The sequence below is a fragment of the Blennius ocellaris genome, assembly GCF_963422515.1.
Source record: "Blennius ocellaris genome assembly, chromosome: 8".
NCBI classification, from domain to species: Eukaryota; Metazoa; Chordata; class Actinopteri; order Blenniiformes; family Blenniidae; genus Blennius; species Blennius ocellaris.
Window position 1 is genome coordinate 9,614,633 of NC_137657.1, and position 16,009 is coordinate 9,630,641.

Sequence of the window (16,009 nt, forward strand, 5' to 3'; positions counted from 1 at the left end):
TCTTGTGTTATGTAACTGGCAGAGATGAGATAAAAAAACAAACAAATACTGTATGAACTATTTTCATCTAATGATTGAGTAAAATTGTTGTTAGAACGTGCAAACATGTTGTCATTCTGATATATATATATATACACCTCTATGACTCACTACTTTGATTTATACGTCACCAATTGACTCATAACTTGCACAAGTGATTTATAAAAAAGCACCACATTACTCAAAAAGAAGGGTTAAAAGAGTTTTTTTCCACCACATTGTGAAGCTCTTTAATTGTTGTGAGATCGAGGTGAGACGTAATGGCTCAGTCCACAGATGAGTCATATCACAGGACCCGCATCTGAGCTGGATTTGATTTGCTCTGAGCGTTATTAATCATGCCTGTCTTTCTATTATTCACTGTTGGCATTATCATCCAAAGTACCAACAAGTTCTTATATATGCCCAACAGCTCTGAACCAAAATGATCAGGGGAACAAACCATTTCATTTCATTGTTGAATATAATACATAAATATATAAAACTGTGTTGTTATCTGCATTTTGCACTGATCTCAAAATAGAATCGATGAGGCCAATCCCCCAAAAGCCTAATTACCTACTATAAAGTGACACCCAATCTCAGATGTCTGATGATTGAACCCAGTTTTTTCTTTCTCTCTCGGTTTTATTTATTTATTTATTTTTTTGTTTTGCTTGAAATACAAACCATTATAGCAATTATAGCAAATATGCCAACCTGGTTTAGATTCTTGGTACTGCGGTGTCTTATTGAAGCCACTGGAAGGCAGTGCACCGCAGTCTAGCATTTCTACCCAAACATTAAAACCGCTCACAAAAATAACAAGTTAAAAAAAATCAATAATCTGATGGCTCATATAAAATAGAAAGAAAAAAAAGAAATAACTTCAGAATTCTGGTGTTGCATGAAAAAAAACCCTCACTTCATAGGATACTTTTCATGGAGTCAGTCGACACTATGGACGTTATACAACACAAGAGCAAAGTGAACTGCTTTTCACGTGGCGCCACCTAGTGGTGACAGCTATCATCAACACTCTCCACACACTGGACAGCGTGCTGCTTCTGGAGAAATCTACTCTACAAATTACACAGTAATTTAACTAAAAACGTGTGTGAGAGCAGAGGATTATATTTCATTGAAATACAATATTTTCTAATAGAATCACGCTTTCAATTTTGGCTACTTTTCTGTTCTCTCACTGTACTGAATCATTGTACTGACGAATCAGATGAGTAGCGCTTGAATATATATTTTTCTATCCTATTAAGTACATCACAAATGATCTATAAAAAAAAAAAAAAAAGTAAATTAAACTCCTGAGGAGGTCTGAGGAATGCTACAAATGTGACTGCATCGTGCCCTCCACATGCTGCCCGGCACACACCGACTCAGCTGACATTAAATCTCACATCATGACTGTGATCAACGCGCGGGCACGCCCGTCACACATGTCATTAAATCTGATTTATAGCCACGCCCACTAAATCCTCTCGTTTCCACGGCAACGTCCCGACTGCACCTGCTCCCGATTGGTGGTCCGGACGCCGAACACGTGCTCCTCCGGGCTTCAAATAGACGCCTCCCGTTCCTCCCTCGCGCCTCTCCATCCCAAAACCCAAACATCCACCGGGAGCCGTTTCGCCTGCGCTGCAGTCTCTCCATCATGGTCGAGCAATTTGTTGGCAACTGGACGCTGATTTCCAGCGACAACTTCGACGAGTACATGAAGGCAATCGGTAATGTGACTCCTTTGATTTCACTGCACGGTGTTTGGTGTGGGGCGCACTCCTCCCGCTGCAGCATGCATGTCTCCCTGTGTTGCAGGCGTGGGCTTCGCCACGAGGCAGATGGGCAACATGGCCAAACCCAACCTGGTGTTCAGCGTGGGCGACGGCGGCCTCATTTCCATGAAGGCCGAGAGCACGTTCAAGACCACGGAGTTCAAGTTCAAGCTGGACGAGGAGTTCGACGAGTCCACCGCAGACGGTCGAAGCACAAAGGTGGGTTCCTCCTCTTCTCCCCCCCCCCCCCCCCCCTCTCCCAGTTTGTTCTCCCTAACTGATGCACGTTGCCTTGCAGACCACCATGACCCTCGAAGGTGGCAAGCTGGTGCAGAAACAGACGTGGGATGGGAAAACCACCACACTGGAGCGAGACATTCAGGATGGAAAACTCATAGCAGTGAGTAACTGAAGTTTATAGTCGTCTCATAACGTTGCCTTTTTTTTAGGTTTCTGAAACTAAATGCATTCTGTCCTCCAACAGAAATGTGTCATGGGTGACGTTGTTGCAGTGAGGACCTACGAGAAGGCTGCGTAACGCTCTTTTCTGAGTCTTCCTGCCTTCACCTGTTCTGTTCAAAGAAGCCAAACTGAGTTGTGGCCAAACTTGCAAATAAATTCTGAACTGTAAAACCGGAGTATGTGATTATTCAATAATGTGGTCAATTAATGGGACATTACTTTCATGTTAGTCTTGATGGAAATAATGTAAATTAAATCATCTGTGTCAAAGCATAAGCGTTTAAAAGCAAAGTGTCAAAGTGGCTAATGTAGGAGCATGGGGTTAACCATTTTTGCAATATCAAGTTTTGTCCATTTTGCAAATGTGTAAAATGTAGAACTTGCAAAGGGGGTGGTGTAACAAAAGCCTTCAGTTTAAAGCAAAGTGGCATGTCCAAAATCAGCAGTCCGATTAAGCGCTGATGTGGGAGGTGAGTGGGCCAAATCCCTCCTTGGGGTTCGGGAGCAGTGACCTCTGTACTAGGCCTCCTGTCTCTGATGCACAGACATGCAGTTCAAGCAAGCGCACGTAATTTGTTTTAATTAGGCTTCTTTGGAGCAGTAGGCTGAGGCATAAATCCTCCAGGAGATTTCCAGGCTGTGGTGAATGACTGACCCCAGGAGGTGGTCAAGCAACAATGACTGCAGACTAATGGCAATCCGATTCATTGTCTGGAGAGCTGCATGCACACATGCCTTTCTAGGAATATGTGCACGTTTGGAACGTATGGTGAAATAACTTGGGGCTTTTAATTGCTATTATACTGATGGGAATTCTGTACACTTCAAAACTTTTGGTTTTTGAATACCCCATTGTTGAGGATTAGGCTTACTTGGGATAGAGTGTGGATGCAGACTCATTGAAATGGTTTTACCACTTTAAACACAATCTGCTGATAAATTCTTGTATGGACTTATCCTCTCTGGCTAATCTTGAATGCACTCAGCAACTTCCATCTGTGCACTCATTTTACTTGATCTATTGGTTTATTCTATACTAATCACTGTATTCACTTAGATGTTTCTCACAGCAACTTTTGTGTGTTGCTAATGGGTTTGAATAAAGCAACCTAATCAATTTTATATTGCTTTAGGACAAATGATTGCATACTAAAATTGATTTTTTTTTTTTTTAACAGATAAGTTGTTGCACAAATGGGGGGAAAACTGCCCATTCAGATTATATTTACACATTTTATAGAAACATTTCACCTTTATGATCTGGTTTTAATAATTAAATCCTCAGTTACTGGGTTCCCAGTCATTTGTGAAGCACTGATGTGCTTTTAAAGCTCTACTATATTGCTTTATACCGGAGCAGATGCCAGCTATGGGTGAAAGAGACACACTGCACAGGTTGCCAGTCCATCAGAGGGCAAGCATGGACAACCACACGCATTCTTGGGTCAATTAACTTCATATGCATGTTTGAAAGGAGCACATAGGTGTGTTGCAGACGGAGCACTCATCCAATCATCCAAACTTGTTTTGCTCCATCAGTTGCTCATTTGAATGATTACATAATGTGAATTTGAAAGACTTCACTGCAGCCCGAGTCTTGCTGCTCTTGCAGAAATGTAGCTCCCCCTTGTGGCGAGTTTTGGTAAAGGCAAGACATGATTGGACGATACCACTGTTCTGTGATGAAAGGGGGATGATTGAAAATTCATTTGAATTTAGAAGTTCAGTAATGAATATGTTTTGAATACACAACTTAAACTATTAACATAATAAATAATATTGGGATGAAATCCTCTTTTTTCCTCCCATTATTGAACCATACACCAGTTGTCTCGTTAATGTCTTATCCCAAGAGTGACGTCGTACGTCACGCAACGCAGTCAAACATGGCTGACAAAGAAAACACAAATATGGAAGTCGATAAAGGAAGAAATAAATCTCCAGCTTACCAAGAGAAGCCACTCATTGACGAGCCCACCCAAAGAACCGGCGACCAGGACGACGCGACGGGTAAAGGGGACGCGGCCGGGGGCCGTGCCACGGCGGAGTACTGCGAGAAGCTGCAGGCATGGATGTGGCAGTATTACAGTGGATATGTCACCTGGCAGAGCTGGCTGGCGGCGTCAGCCATGAGCTGTCCGTATTATCTACAGCCGCCCAGCGGGACGTCGACGGCCGCTGACCTTCAGTCCCAGAGCTGGCTTAACGGTCCGTTCAGTCTCACCTTGTCGCCTTATCCACCCGCGGCCGCCGGCTCGCCGGGCAGCCGAGCTGGTGAAGCCGCCGGCGGGGCAGCTGTGGCCGCTCAGCCGCAGCAGCAGCAGCCGCAGGACAATGGAAACGCTCCGCGACCAGGTGAGTCCAGGATAAAAACAAAAAAACAAAAAAACCCTGGTGAACTTTAAAAACAGACGATACAACTTGAAAATGCAGTGCTGAACATTCCCCGACAGAGACAGGAGTTTCATTTGTGTAACTGGAGTTCAAAAACAAATGATTCAAAGAGTAATAACAGTACCAGGGTCCACTTACACCAAAACATCACAAGAAGGCATTTCCAGACACTTGATCCATGTTGTACATTTACAAATGCATCATCTGTGTGTGTCATTAACAACAAAATCCTTGTGTATCATTATTATTATATATGGAAAACCTGCCTGTGATCCAGATGTTCCTGTTTGTCCCCTTGTGTTTTCTGCCTGTGACCCTGCAAATATACTTTTATTCAACATTTTTACCTGATTGAGTTACGCTTGAAAAATATTCACAGGGGCTAGCCTTCCTCCAGGTGTGGCTGACTGTAAAGCCTGAAAAATAGATTTGCTCTATATATGATGTTGTGATCATTTTGTGTCTTTATATTGCATTTAAACTTGTAGTTTAGCCGTTAGATATACCCAACCTCTTATCACTGGAAATATTACAGGAAGGCAACATAATTGGCAGACACACTTTATTTGTTCAGTTAAATTTGAATCCAGGCTTCCTCACATGATATTGACATAGCCTCTCATACCTGTTTTGAGATCGAAGTAAAAAAAACAAAGAACTTGCTGTTCAAGATTGACCTACCTCTGGAATTCTTCAAACATTTACAATATTGACTTGCTCTTTTTGTTTGTCGTTTTCTCTCACCAGGTCGGGAGTATAGTATTCCTTCACCTCTCCAAAGACTAATGGCTGAGATGGTGGATTTCTTCATATTGTTTTTCATCAAAGCAACCATAATTATCAGCATTATGCACCTCAGTGGAATCAAGTGAGTTTATTTTCGCTGAGCAAGAAAAGTCTAAAATCAATGTATTTTTTGAGCTTTTTGCTGACAAATCCTTGAGAACTCCTGTTTGAGATCTCAATGCACTACCATGTTTCCCTTTAATTTTCAGAGACGTTTCCAAGTTCGCCATGCATTTTATAGTGGAGGAGATAGACGAGGACACGTCTATGGAGGAGCTGCAGAAAATGATGCTCGTTGCCCTCGTGTATCGGATATTGGTGTGTTTCTATGAGGTGAGTACACAGACAAACTGGTGTATCCTCTCATGGTCAGGGGGGTAAATACGTGCGATTAAACAGCCTTAAATATAAGGCGTTTCAACCTGTGGAAAAGACATCAGCCAATGAGGCTTCTGCATCTTTCCCCCCCTGTAGATTGTGTGTATTTGGGGAGCAGGAGGAGCCACTCCCGGGAAGTTTCTCATCGGACTCCGAGTCGTCACTTGTGACTCGTCCGTTTTGGTTCAGCCGAACCGGGTCCTGGTGGTGCCGGCAACTAATGTTTCTCTCTCTGCGTAAGTAGTTAATCGCCGAGCTTCAGTCCAAAGTCGTATCGTAGCACACGGTAACAACCTCTGTTCCCGTCTCCCTCCGCAGATCGACCGTCCGAGCCTTGAACAAGAACTTTTCCATTGCTTTCTTCTTCCCGGCCTTCATCACACTCCTGTTTTTCCAGCACAATCGGACTGTGTATGATATGGTAGCTGGCACCATTGTTGTCAAGCGCACCAGGGCCAGATGATGCCAAAGTGCACAGGAGAGAGGCCGACAGTAACTCGGAACAAGGCACAGAGTTTAGAGTTTAAAAAAAAAAAGAAAAGAAAAAGACACCTGCAGAACTTGAACGTCGCCACAGGAGAAATGACATCCGTATGTGCTATTTCAGTTCCCTTCAAGTCGGGATTGGTTCTTGACACACACTGTATTTCTGCATGTGAATCTACATGCTGCACTCAGAAAGCGCTCCTGAACCAGTGTCTGTACTGAACACGGGGGGGAAAGAAAAAAAAACCGATGGGAGACGCTACATAAAACATTGCCTGGTTATTAAATCTCTGGCTGATTTAAGGTAAATGTCAGTTAATATTTCCACTGTTAACCATTCATTTATGAGATTATACCTTCAGTATGTCTTTGTATTAAATCTTTTTATGGTCAGATTTTATTGTTGATTAATCTTTGTGACTGTTTGGGCGACGCGTGTCGCTCGGCTTACTCCCCTGAAATCCCCCGGATTTAAAGGAACATTCGGATCTGCTGAAGGAGAAGATGATATGTCAATTTTGCTACGACTTGCTCCTCTACACAGCCAGCATGTGTGTGTGATTGAAGGGTTGATGTATTTACACACTTTATGTGATTGTTTTTTGCATTTGCAAGATTAAATGAAACCACCACTAATTCATAGCAACCGTCTTACCTATTCCTTCCGTGTCTCCCACCTGGTATGCTGGACTATGATATATGGACATTGTGCTGTGTACCTCTCACATACAAACAACAACTTTCCTTAGTTTAGTATCCACCGACAATCCAAGCACATGAGAGTCGGGAGATATGAATTGGCGACCCTGAAATGCACGTGGGTGTGTTTGTGTGTCGGGGATTGTGCTCCTTCACCTCTCCAGGGTGTGTCCTGCCTTTCACCACGTGCACCACCCTTCAACAGCCTTGGCTTGGATTTGTTAGGCAGATTGTCAGATGTAGGAAAAAAGGAAAATGGGCAGAAGGACAGAAATGTCACCAAGGACGTCCATGAATTAGTAAATTACCAGTGAAAGGAGGCGCTGCCACACTCGGCGCTGCATGAGTGAACACTGAATAGCTGGGTGAGGAAAGAATTACAACTTGTGAACTCTGTCGCTGATGAACACATCCAAAGTCCTGCAGGAAATCCGATTGTTGTGATTATATACTCCTCTACAGTGGTCAAAACCTTAAATACTCTAAATATTTTAAGGTAAATGTTCTGCAAGAAGTATCAATTCGCACAGACCCCTGATATTTTATCCAAATTGCTTTACAAATCTGTTTTATTTTCATCCAACCATCCAGAATGCTTTTAAATATGACAAACATTAATTTCTGGTATCAGAATTCTGTCATAATGTGCATTGATGTTACAGATTGTTATAGTAATGGTGATGTTCTGTTGATATTTCACTATTATGCAAACCTACATTATTGAATTCGGCTTTAATTTAAAACAATGGAAGAAGATTAGGTATCTTACTCAATTTAAACATATGTCAAAAATGACATGCAAACCCCACTATGATCAGTTTAGTTGGTGATCAAATCAAGAAATAGATTTTGCCAGTTGTGTAAAAAATGAAACACTGAACGAGAGGGAAATACATTTTAATTTTTTTGGAGTTTGGCTCCACCTGGTGTCTATTTTATGGTCCTGCAACTATTACTTCAGTTCAGGTTGGCTGATGCATCATGAAGAATGGGCTCACTGCACTGTTTCATACAAAACATTTATTTTCGGGTTGTCCGGTGGTAGTCACGGGGAAAAAACCCTCCCCGTTTGCCCATGACATGAGTCAGTCTTTACTAAATCTTCCACAAAGAAAAAAAACAAAAACCCACCCCAAACCCCAGTGATTCTGAAACATTTGGTTTGAAATGAGTTCTCTGGCATGTCACTAATACTTGGAGTGGGACTGCGGAAGCTCCAATTGTTGGCAAGTGTTGACATGGTGATTGTGTTAGGCTCACTAAGTGGCAGCTTCAGCTGACAGCCACAGATGGTACTCCCAGATTACAGTGACCCCCCCCCACCAACCCCTCCAACCCCACCCAAGGAGAGGCTGCCATGCACGATGCCATAGGCAATGGAATAATAGAACTCATAGTCGGAGCTTCACAGAGGTCTAGGAAGTGTGGGCAGACACTGCCCACCCACCAATACCGCGCTGGATACAGAAGAGTGTGCGTCGCTCAATTTGGAGGTGGAGGCATGTTTGTAATCTATTTTTGTATCGACATGCTCTGGCTCCTTTCCAATGGAGAATATGCAGGCGAGAGACTTATTATTCACAACAATTTGAGTCAAACCTTTGTGTGAAATTATTTGCAATAAGTCTGTCAGCCATGGCAGTGAATGAAAAACTAGCTGTAAATAAAAAGAAATTATATATATATATATATATATATATCTATCTAAAATGAAAAATTGACATTTTCATGTAAATCGCATCATCTCTATTTATAGAAGTAGTAAGGTGGGTGGGAGTAATAATGGCAGTGCTGGAAGTGATTGCTTATATTAAGAGATGATAAAATTAGATGAAAATATCCCACCTTTCTTTTTGAGAAGCAATCCGTTAAATAGGCTTGGTAATGTGTAATGTCTTCTGTCTAATAAATATCACAGCAGGTTAGCTGAGAAAGGGAACATAACAAAAAAAAAAAAAAAAGAGTACGACAACTTCACCTGCGTACAGATGGATCATGGCTGCATAATGTTTTCCTTTTTTCCCCCCTCATATGATGTGTTATCTCATGTGTGACAAATGGAGCTCCTGGTTGCCACATGGCACGCCATACGGCATTGGGTTTATGTAGTGTCCAGGCTGAGTTCTCCCCACCTTCTCTGGATCTTTTAACAAGGCTCACAGCTTATGTGTCTGTATCTGTACAGTCCGGAGGGAGAGGGTAAAACAGTCTGGACTGAAGAGTGAAATATTCCCTTGTCGAGCGATCAAGTTCCTGCCCTTAAATTCAGTCATTCGCTCACCAATTCCTCCTGTATGGCAGGTGGCTGCTGCTCTTCACACATTCTCTCTCTCTCTCTCTCTCTCTCTCTCTCTCTCACACACACACACACACACACACACACACACACACACACACACACACACACACACACACACACACACACACACACACACACACACACACACACACACACACACACACACACACACTGTTGCAGGCTCCAGGTGTTGGGCTGAAATTCTGCTCGCTGTTGTTGTTGCCGCTCCTCCCAGTGTGTTTGTGCATGCTGGTATTCCTCTCAAGTGGAGTCAGTAATTACAGGCTGGCTGGGTTCTGCCTGAGTGGAAGGGGCTGTTGATGAAGAGGAGACCTGTTGACTGGGGCGGGAGATGAACGTCTGCTGGAACACAAGAGGTGTCGCCGGGTAACACACGCACACAGACGTGGCATGAATATGCACACACTGTTCATGTTAAATTTGTGTTATTCACTGATCATTTCATTACATCGTCACGAGAGTGAAGTTTGCCGGCCCCGGGTTGGTTTGGCTTGCAGGGACTTAAAAGGAAATTTGTCCGATATCGTCAAAATGTATGGATATTTTGAATAAAATATGTTTAACTCTACCACGGATTATACGATATACTATAAGAACCGGTTAACTGGTCATGGATCTGCTCATTTTTTTTCATGATGGAAGTAAAACTAAAACCTGAATGAAGATTTAATATGTCTGTGATTTCACTTTTCATCAAATGTCTGTTACGTTTCGTGATAACTGGTGGTGTTGGTCTTGTTTTTTTCAGCACTGAAGCTGCTTGAGATTCTGATGAACGGTTTACGAACTTGCACTGAGGAAGCAGATGTTGAGAAAAACTATGTAACCAAGGAGACATGACCAACATAATATTAATGTCCACATTGGAGAAAGAGGAAGCCAGAGAGAGAGAGAGAGAGAGAGAGAGAGAGAGAGAGAGAGAGAGAGAGAGAGAGAGAGAGAGAGAGAGAGAGAGAGAGAGAGAGAGTGAACTTAGTAAACACCAACTGAACAAATACAGAAAAACATATTTCATTCTGGTAGTCCAGACACTGAAGAGATGTAGGTAGCCTTCAGTTTCACCACTTTTGTGTGTGATGTCTCTTTCTTACAGTCTGGGAACTATTACAATTTGTGTGTGTGTGTGTGTGTGTGTGTGTGGAGGGAAGGCACAGCACTCATAGCATTTTTCTATGACATAACAGCCAGTTTCTGGGTGTTTGTGCTTTCGAACACTGAAGAAATCTGCTTAAGGCAGCAAGTAGCTTGAGTTGTCAAGACAACCATGGATGCTGCGTTAGTGACTGCAGAGACATTCAGCCTCCTCTCGCTTTGTTGGATTGTGTTGATTTTCGGGGAGCGCGAGCTCAGATATGAAACTGCTGCACGTCTGATGAGAAAACGAAGGGTAAAAAAAACTAAAGAAAAACCAAACACATCTTGCCCCTTCTGTCGTTATGAAATCCTCGTCTTGGCTTGTGACATATTTGTGTCTTCATCGCTTGCTCTGTCCTCTGTGTCACGAGAGAAGCTGTGCCTCAGATTCATCTTCGCTGGACTGAGGAAGTGATGAATATTTTTTTGCCTAACAACAGCTGCATTATGCAAAAACAGTCGAAAACTGCCAAACAAGCCGAAACCTAAACATCAAAGCGATTTAGCCTGTTATAGCGCGTAAATAAAACAGCGGTTAAATATGATCATAATGGGAGAAAACAGCAGCTCGTCCTTTTGAAAGCTAATTAGAGCGGCAGAGCAGAGGAAACTGTCTGCAGCATTTTTACACGTATTTTCCATCCATCCATCTTCTGCAGGGTAAGGTTACAGGGTGCAGGAGCCCCCTGCAGGCATGAGGTCGGGGGCCTGCAGCCCATTCCAGTTTATATTGGGTGACAGGGTACAAGGGGAGACGCTGCACCATTCGGTTACAATTTGTGCATGTGGTTGGAAGGTGAAGAGCTCCTGCACACACGCAGGGTGAAAACATACAAATGCAAGCCATCAGGGCTATCTGTACCACTTTGCAGCAGATTAGAGCATATTTTGTACAATTCTTAGGGCAATAATAAACAATCATGTGCTGAAATGGACTGTCGTTTCTCGTTCCTTTGTCAGTTAGCCGGGATCGGCTCCAGCGACCAGCGACCCTGAACGAGATTAAGCAGAATAGAAGGAGGACAGATGGATGGAAGAAAACAAGGTATGCATGTTAGGTCATTTTGAATTCCGAATTCTGTATCATCACTGCTCTCTTTTATTCGTTTTAGATATATTTTGGAACGCAAGAGATTGGATTTGTAGTATTAAAGATTAAATAATAGTGTCTATGTAATAAAGTGCCCCCTGTTGTGTGAACTGGGTATTGAACTCTTGGCGGTCTGAGTCTCACTGAGGTCATTTCAGGGATGGTCGAGTTCCCTGCTTTGATATATAAAGGTAGGAAGAAAACAGCACATCTCAGCGCCATTCTTATGCTATACGCGTCAGAGAAGTTGTTTCAAGTCTCCCGTCTTGCCCAAATAATTTGTTATTAGCATGTTTGGAAACTGTGATTTGAAGCCAAAAGAAACTTTGCTTTCTGGCTCCATTTTATACTATTTTTTTTCCCTTTTTTTGTCTTACTGATTCATTTGGCTCGTGCGTTTCAACAAACCCCACCGAGTCCCTTCAGTGGCTGTATTTCCTCCTCCACAAATCACTCCCACCCAATCCTTTAGTTGCCTAAACTATGTTCTGGAGATGTGCGTAAGCAGTGGCTTGCTATTTTCAGCTGAATGAAAAGAGTCTTGGCACTTGGACTCAGGATGAAATCTGTTTTGTTCTGCTGAATCTGGCATTCACCACATGCACAGTATCTACATGAAACAGAGTTAAAGAATTCAGTTTAATGAGCTCCTGCAGCAAGACCACAACTATTAGACCCTGAAGCATGAGGCTTGATCATTTGTTTTATTTTCAACCAGAGGATTTACATATATAGAAAGATTTTGCTTATTTTTTGGCAAACAGAGTCCTTTTTTTTTTGTCAGATGTCTGCTGAAAATAATAGTAATTATTCTGATGTAACAGGTTGATTAAATGGTTGTTGATCTCCTCCTCCACATCAACGTCCACTGCCTCAACTATGAATCATACTGCTCTCGTAAAATGTTTTGTATGGGAGGCATCAAGACAAACAGAATAAAAACTCTCCTGACTAGGTTGTTTGAGGTAAAATAACAACAACAACAAAATCCTATTGAGAAAAAAAAAAAAATCTATACTTAACCATTTTCTGAAATTTATAATGGATGTTTTTGCCATTTCAAAACAAATGGGAACTATTTAGATGAACTATTAATAGAGTCATTTCAGAGCTGCAGCCTCCTGATAATCGATCTTTTAAACATCCAAAGACGGTTCAAGGTCACGTTGAACTCTTAACATAACTCAACAATTAGCCCTTTGTATTCAAACGTTGAATTCACAAACATCTTCTCCCGGAAGCCCAGAATGAGTGCTAATTAAAGTAGAATAAAAGTGAAGAGATGTAACATTCACACTCCTCTAATGGAGCGAACACCCAAAAAAAAAAAAAAAAAAAAGGCGAGGTGAGGTCAGTCTCACCTGCCCGGTGGATTCGCTGTCCCTTTGCTCTTTTCCTTAACTGCTGAATTCACTGCCTTTCAATAGGCTCTTTCAGCGTGTCATGCTACTCCACCATTGAGCTACAGCCACGTTACCACCCATCTTTCTTAATGGGGACTGGAGACCGTGGAGCTGCCTTGTTGCCATGGCAGCAAGCGCTTTCACATTCTCCCCACATCGCGTGGAGTATGCATGTTGTTTCCTCCAAACCGTAGCGCGCCACAGCCAGAGACGGGTCTGCTCTCCGACAGGACCCGAGTCGAGGTTATTTACCTCCCGCTCTGATACCAAATGCCCTCGTAATCCCACCGCCCACACTGCACTGTCCATCTTCTGTATTACTGATGCGTGGCAGGGCGCTGTGGCTGATCTCGATCTCTCACACACTGAACTTTGCTCAAGTACTTTAACAAAACAACAAAACATATAGGTTTTTCATTACTATTCTTAATACTCATATTATTCTTATAATTTTGCAGCTTCTACTTCAAGGTGAATGTGGTTGAATCAAAATCAGACAAACACAGTTAATCTTCAAATAATTTGGTTGATGCAGTAGATAATGCCATTTGAGAAGCTGGGACAAAAAGAACAGGACTCTGTTTGCTTGAAAAATTCGCAAAATGATTAATCGGTTATGAACATAGTTGAAAATTATTTTCTGTCAATTGACACAAGGATTAAACAAAGACTTATCTCATCTCTACAATGCAGTAATCATTTCATGTTGTGAGGAGCAGAGTAAGAAGTCGTTTTTTCCCCTGCTTTGTTCACATCTGAAACCAGACTTTGCTTCTTCTCCTAATTACAGTATGCAAAAGAAGAAAAATGTGCTGATGTTTCACTTTGTGCTGATTTTTCCTTAATGTGCTGAGACACACTCAGACTGATGTGGATATTTGTGCAATGTTGACAATCATTGTCTTATAAAACAAAGTAGTCAAAGGGTTAAAGTTTTGTCACAGTGCCATATTTACTAAAGAACTGCTTCGACAATAAATTGTCCTAAAATCAATTTTTATGTAATCGTTTGCGTCAATCTAATGATATTTTATAGAGAAATGTGGTACTTTCCCACCTCTACTCTTATTCAACAGTGACGTGATCGATTACAGATGTTCCCAGGAAACGCTAAGAAACAACCAAGAATGAGGCAATGACAGCAGAAGAAGCTGCACCATGGGAACTATCTTCCTATGTCCTATCTGTGACTATTTACAACATACAGGCTTACAGTACATGCACGCTCTGTTTACCGTGTAGAACCGAAATCAGTGCTACATGTCTGGACATGTCCTCTGCATTAAAGGACACTCACTTGGCCACATTTGGTGTAACTTGCACGGACGTGGTACAGGAAACGGGAGGCGATGCTTGGATAATTGTTTGCACCAGTTTCAAGGTAAAATGATGCATCCATTTAAGATTTGTGTGTGCCTGTGGACAAAAATGAAAGAGTGCACAAAAACAGGAACTTGTACAGTTAGGGTTGTACAGTGTGATAACCTGCAGCAACTGGAGCCCACTTGGATTCTCATGGTGCTTTTCCACTGAGACACAGTGGATGAGAATGTGCGAAAGAGAGACATCTGTGTGTTTAAAAATGGAGGAATGCAAGTGTAATGCAATGGTAATTTGCTGAGACAGTGGTGTGCAGCTGCTGCTTCTTCGAGATCTGTTACAACTACTGCTTTAACCTTACACCTACTATCAACTGTAATAGTACTACTGTTGCTGCACTTCAGTTACTTAATAGTTTAGGGGTTTTTATGTGGCGAAAAATGTTTGTACGATGACAGATTTATGTATGGTTCGACGTTCTCCCTCTTATTAATTGTGCACCACACTGAGGAATGTGACACCTGTAGCTCCGTCTATAGCGGAGAGCCAGTGTGATCACAGAGCACATGCAACACCGGCAGCAAAACTCCTCTGTCAGGTTGGACTACAGTCATAAGCATGCAAGAGCATTCAGCAGCATCAGTAAACATGTCAACAAAGGCTCGGTATTCCTGATCTGTGTCGAGGAGTTTGCGGGGCAGAAGCTTGTGATCGGGCTTCAAAGAGCAAGGCAGATTTGACAGCTCTGTCTTGGTGCACTCTCACTCTTGATCTCCCCCCCCTGCAACTGTGAACGTCTCACTTCTGTGCAACTCAGATTGGATTTGTGAATTCTCAGAGGAAAGCTTATTTCAGCTCACTTGGCTGACAACAATTCTGACCTTCAATTTACAGTGAGCCACTCGGAGGAAACGAAAACCACAATCTCTTGTAGATGCCCTTGTGTTTCTCAGTGGGATCCTGCCGTGTATCACACTGCCTCTGTGGGGGGAAAGTGTAGTTCCTGAGTTTTTTTACGTTGAGCTTGGCAGCTACTTTGCAGAGATATGAGTCACAGTGGGAGTATGAGGCTGCAGCCTCTTGGCAAAGAATACACACAGGTTCAACAGCTGGGAAAACACAGTTTCAATATGTGCGTTCAATTTGTGTTTTCCAGCTATGTGCAGCTTTTAGAAAACAGTGGTTGCATGTAAAAATCAAATTTGAAATGCCTAACATGAATGCACATCGTGGAGCTCACCCCGACAAAACCTCGACTTTGGGTCGAAGCAAAGTTCTCCAACGATGTGCATGGGTTTTCTCTGGGTACTCTTGTTTCCTGCCACATTAAAAAAACATTCGTCTGAGCTTGACTATAAAATCACAGTATATATGATATAGACAGTGAGGATCGGCTGCAGCTCGCAAGCTGAAGGGATGAACGGGTGAACATGAATGGTGTATATAACAAATGTAGCACCTGAGTAAGGAAAGTGTGACTATCAATACAGGAGCAGGTAGACTGATTAACAAGGGATTTAAAAGAAAAATACGGAGCTTCTCTGGATATTTTTGCCATTCGTGGTGCATTCATAAGGACGTTCTACTTTCTCTGGAGCCTTTATGAGTTCATCCTGCAAGATTGTGATGGCAGCAGTGTTTTGTTGTGGTCTTTGTTTTTCCCCAGTCTGCAGTCAAAGAGAGCAGGATGAAGGGATGCCTTGCTTGTCTCACCTGCAGCGGAGCAGAAAGC

At 42.4% G+C, this 16,009-nt stretch overlaps 2 protein-coding genes across 2 annotated transcripts; both read left to right on the forward strand.

The window, feature by feature from the left end:
* Nucleotides 1–1,639: 1,639 nt before the first annotated feature.
* Nucleotides 1,640–2,425, forward strand: fabp4b (fatty acid binding protein 4b). The gene is made up of 4 exons (XM_080501338.1): nt 1,640–1,760; nt 1,849–2,024; nt 2,104–2,205; nt 2,290–2,425. The coding sequence occupies exons 1-4, from the start codon at nt 1,688–1,690 to the stop codon at nt 2,341–2,343; spliced, it is 405 nt and encodes a 134-aa protein (XP_080357464.1). The 5' UTR covers nt 1,640–1,687; the 3' UTR covers nt 2,344–2,425.
* Nucleotides 2,426–4,129: 1,704 nt separating this feature from the next.
* fam8a1b (family with sequence similarity 8 member A1b) lies at nt 4,130–6,932 on the forward strand. Its single transcript, XM_080501690.1, has 5 exons — nt 4,130–4,622; nt 5,409–5,529; nt 5,657–5,780; nt 5,922–6,061; nt 6,144–6,932. The coding sequence occupies exons 1-5, from the start codon at nt 4,154–4,156 to the stop codon at nt 6,286–6,288; spliced, it is 999 nt and encodes a 332-aa protein (XP_080357816.1). The 5' UTR covers nt 4,130–4,153; the 3' UTR covers nt 6,289–6,932.
* The last annotated feature ends 9,077 nt before the right edge of the window (nt 6,933–16,009 follow it).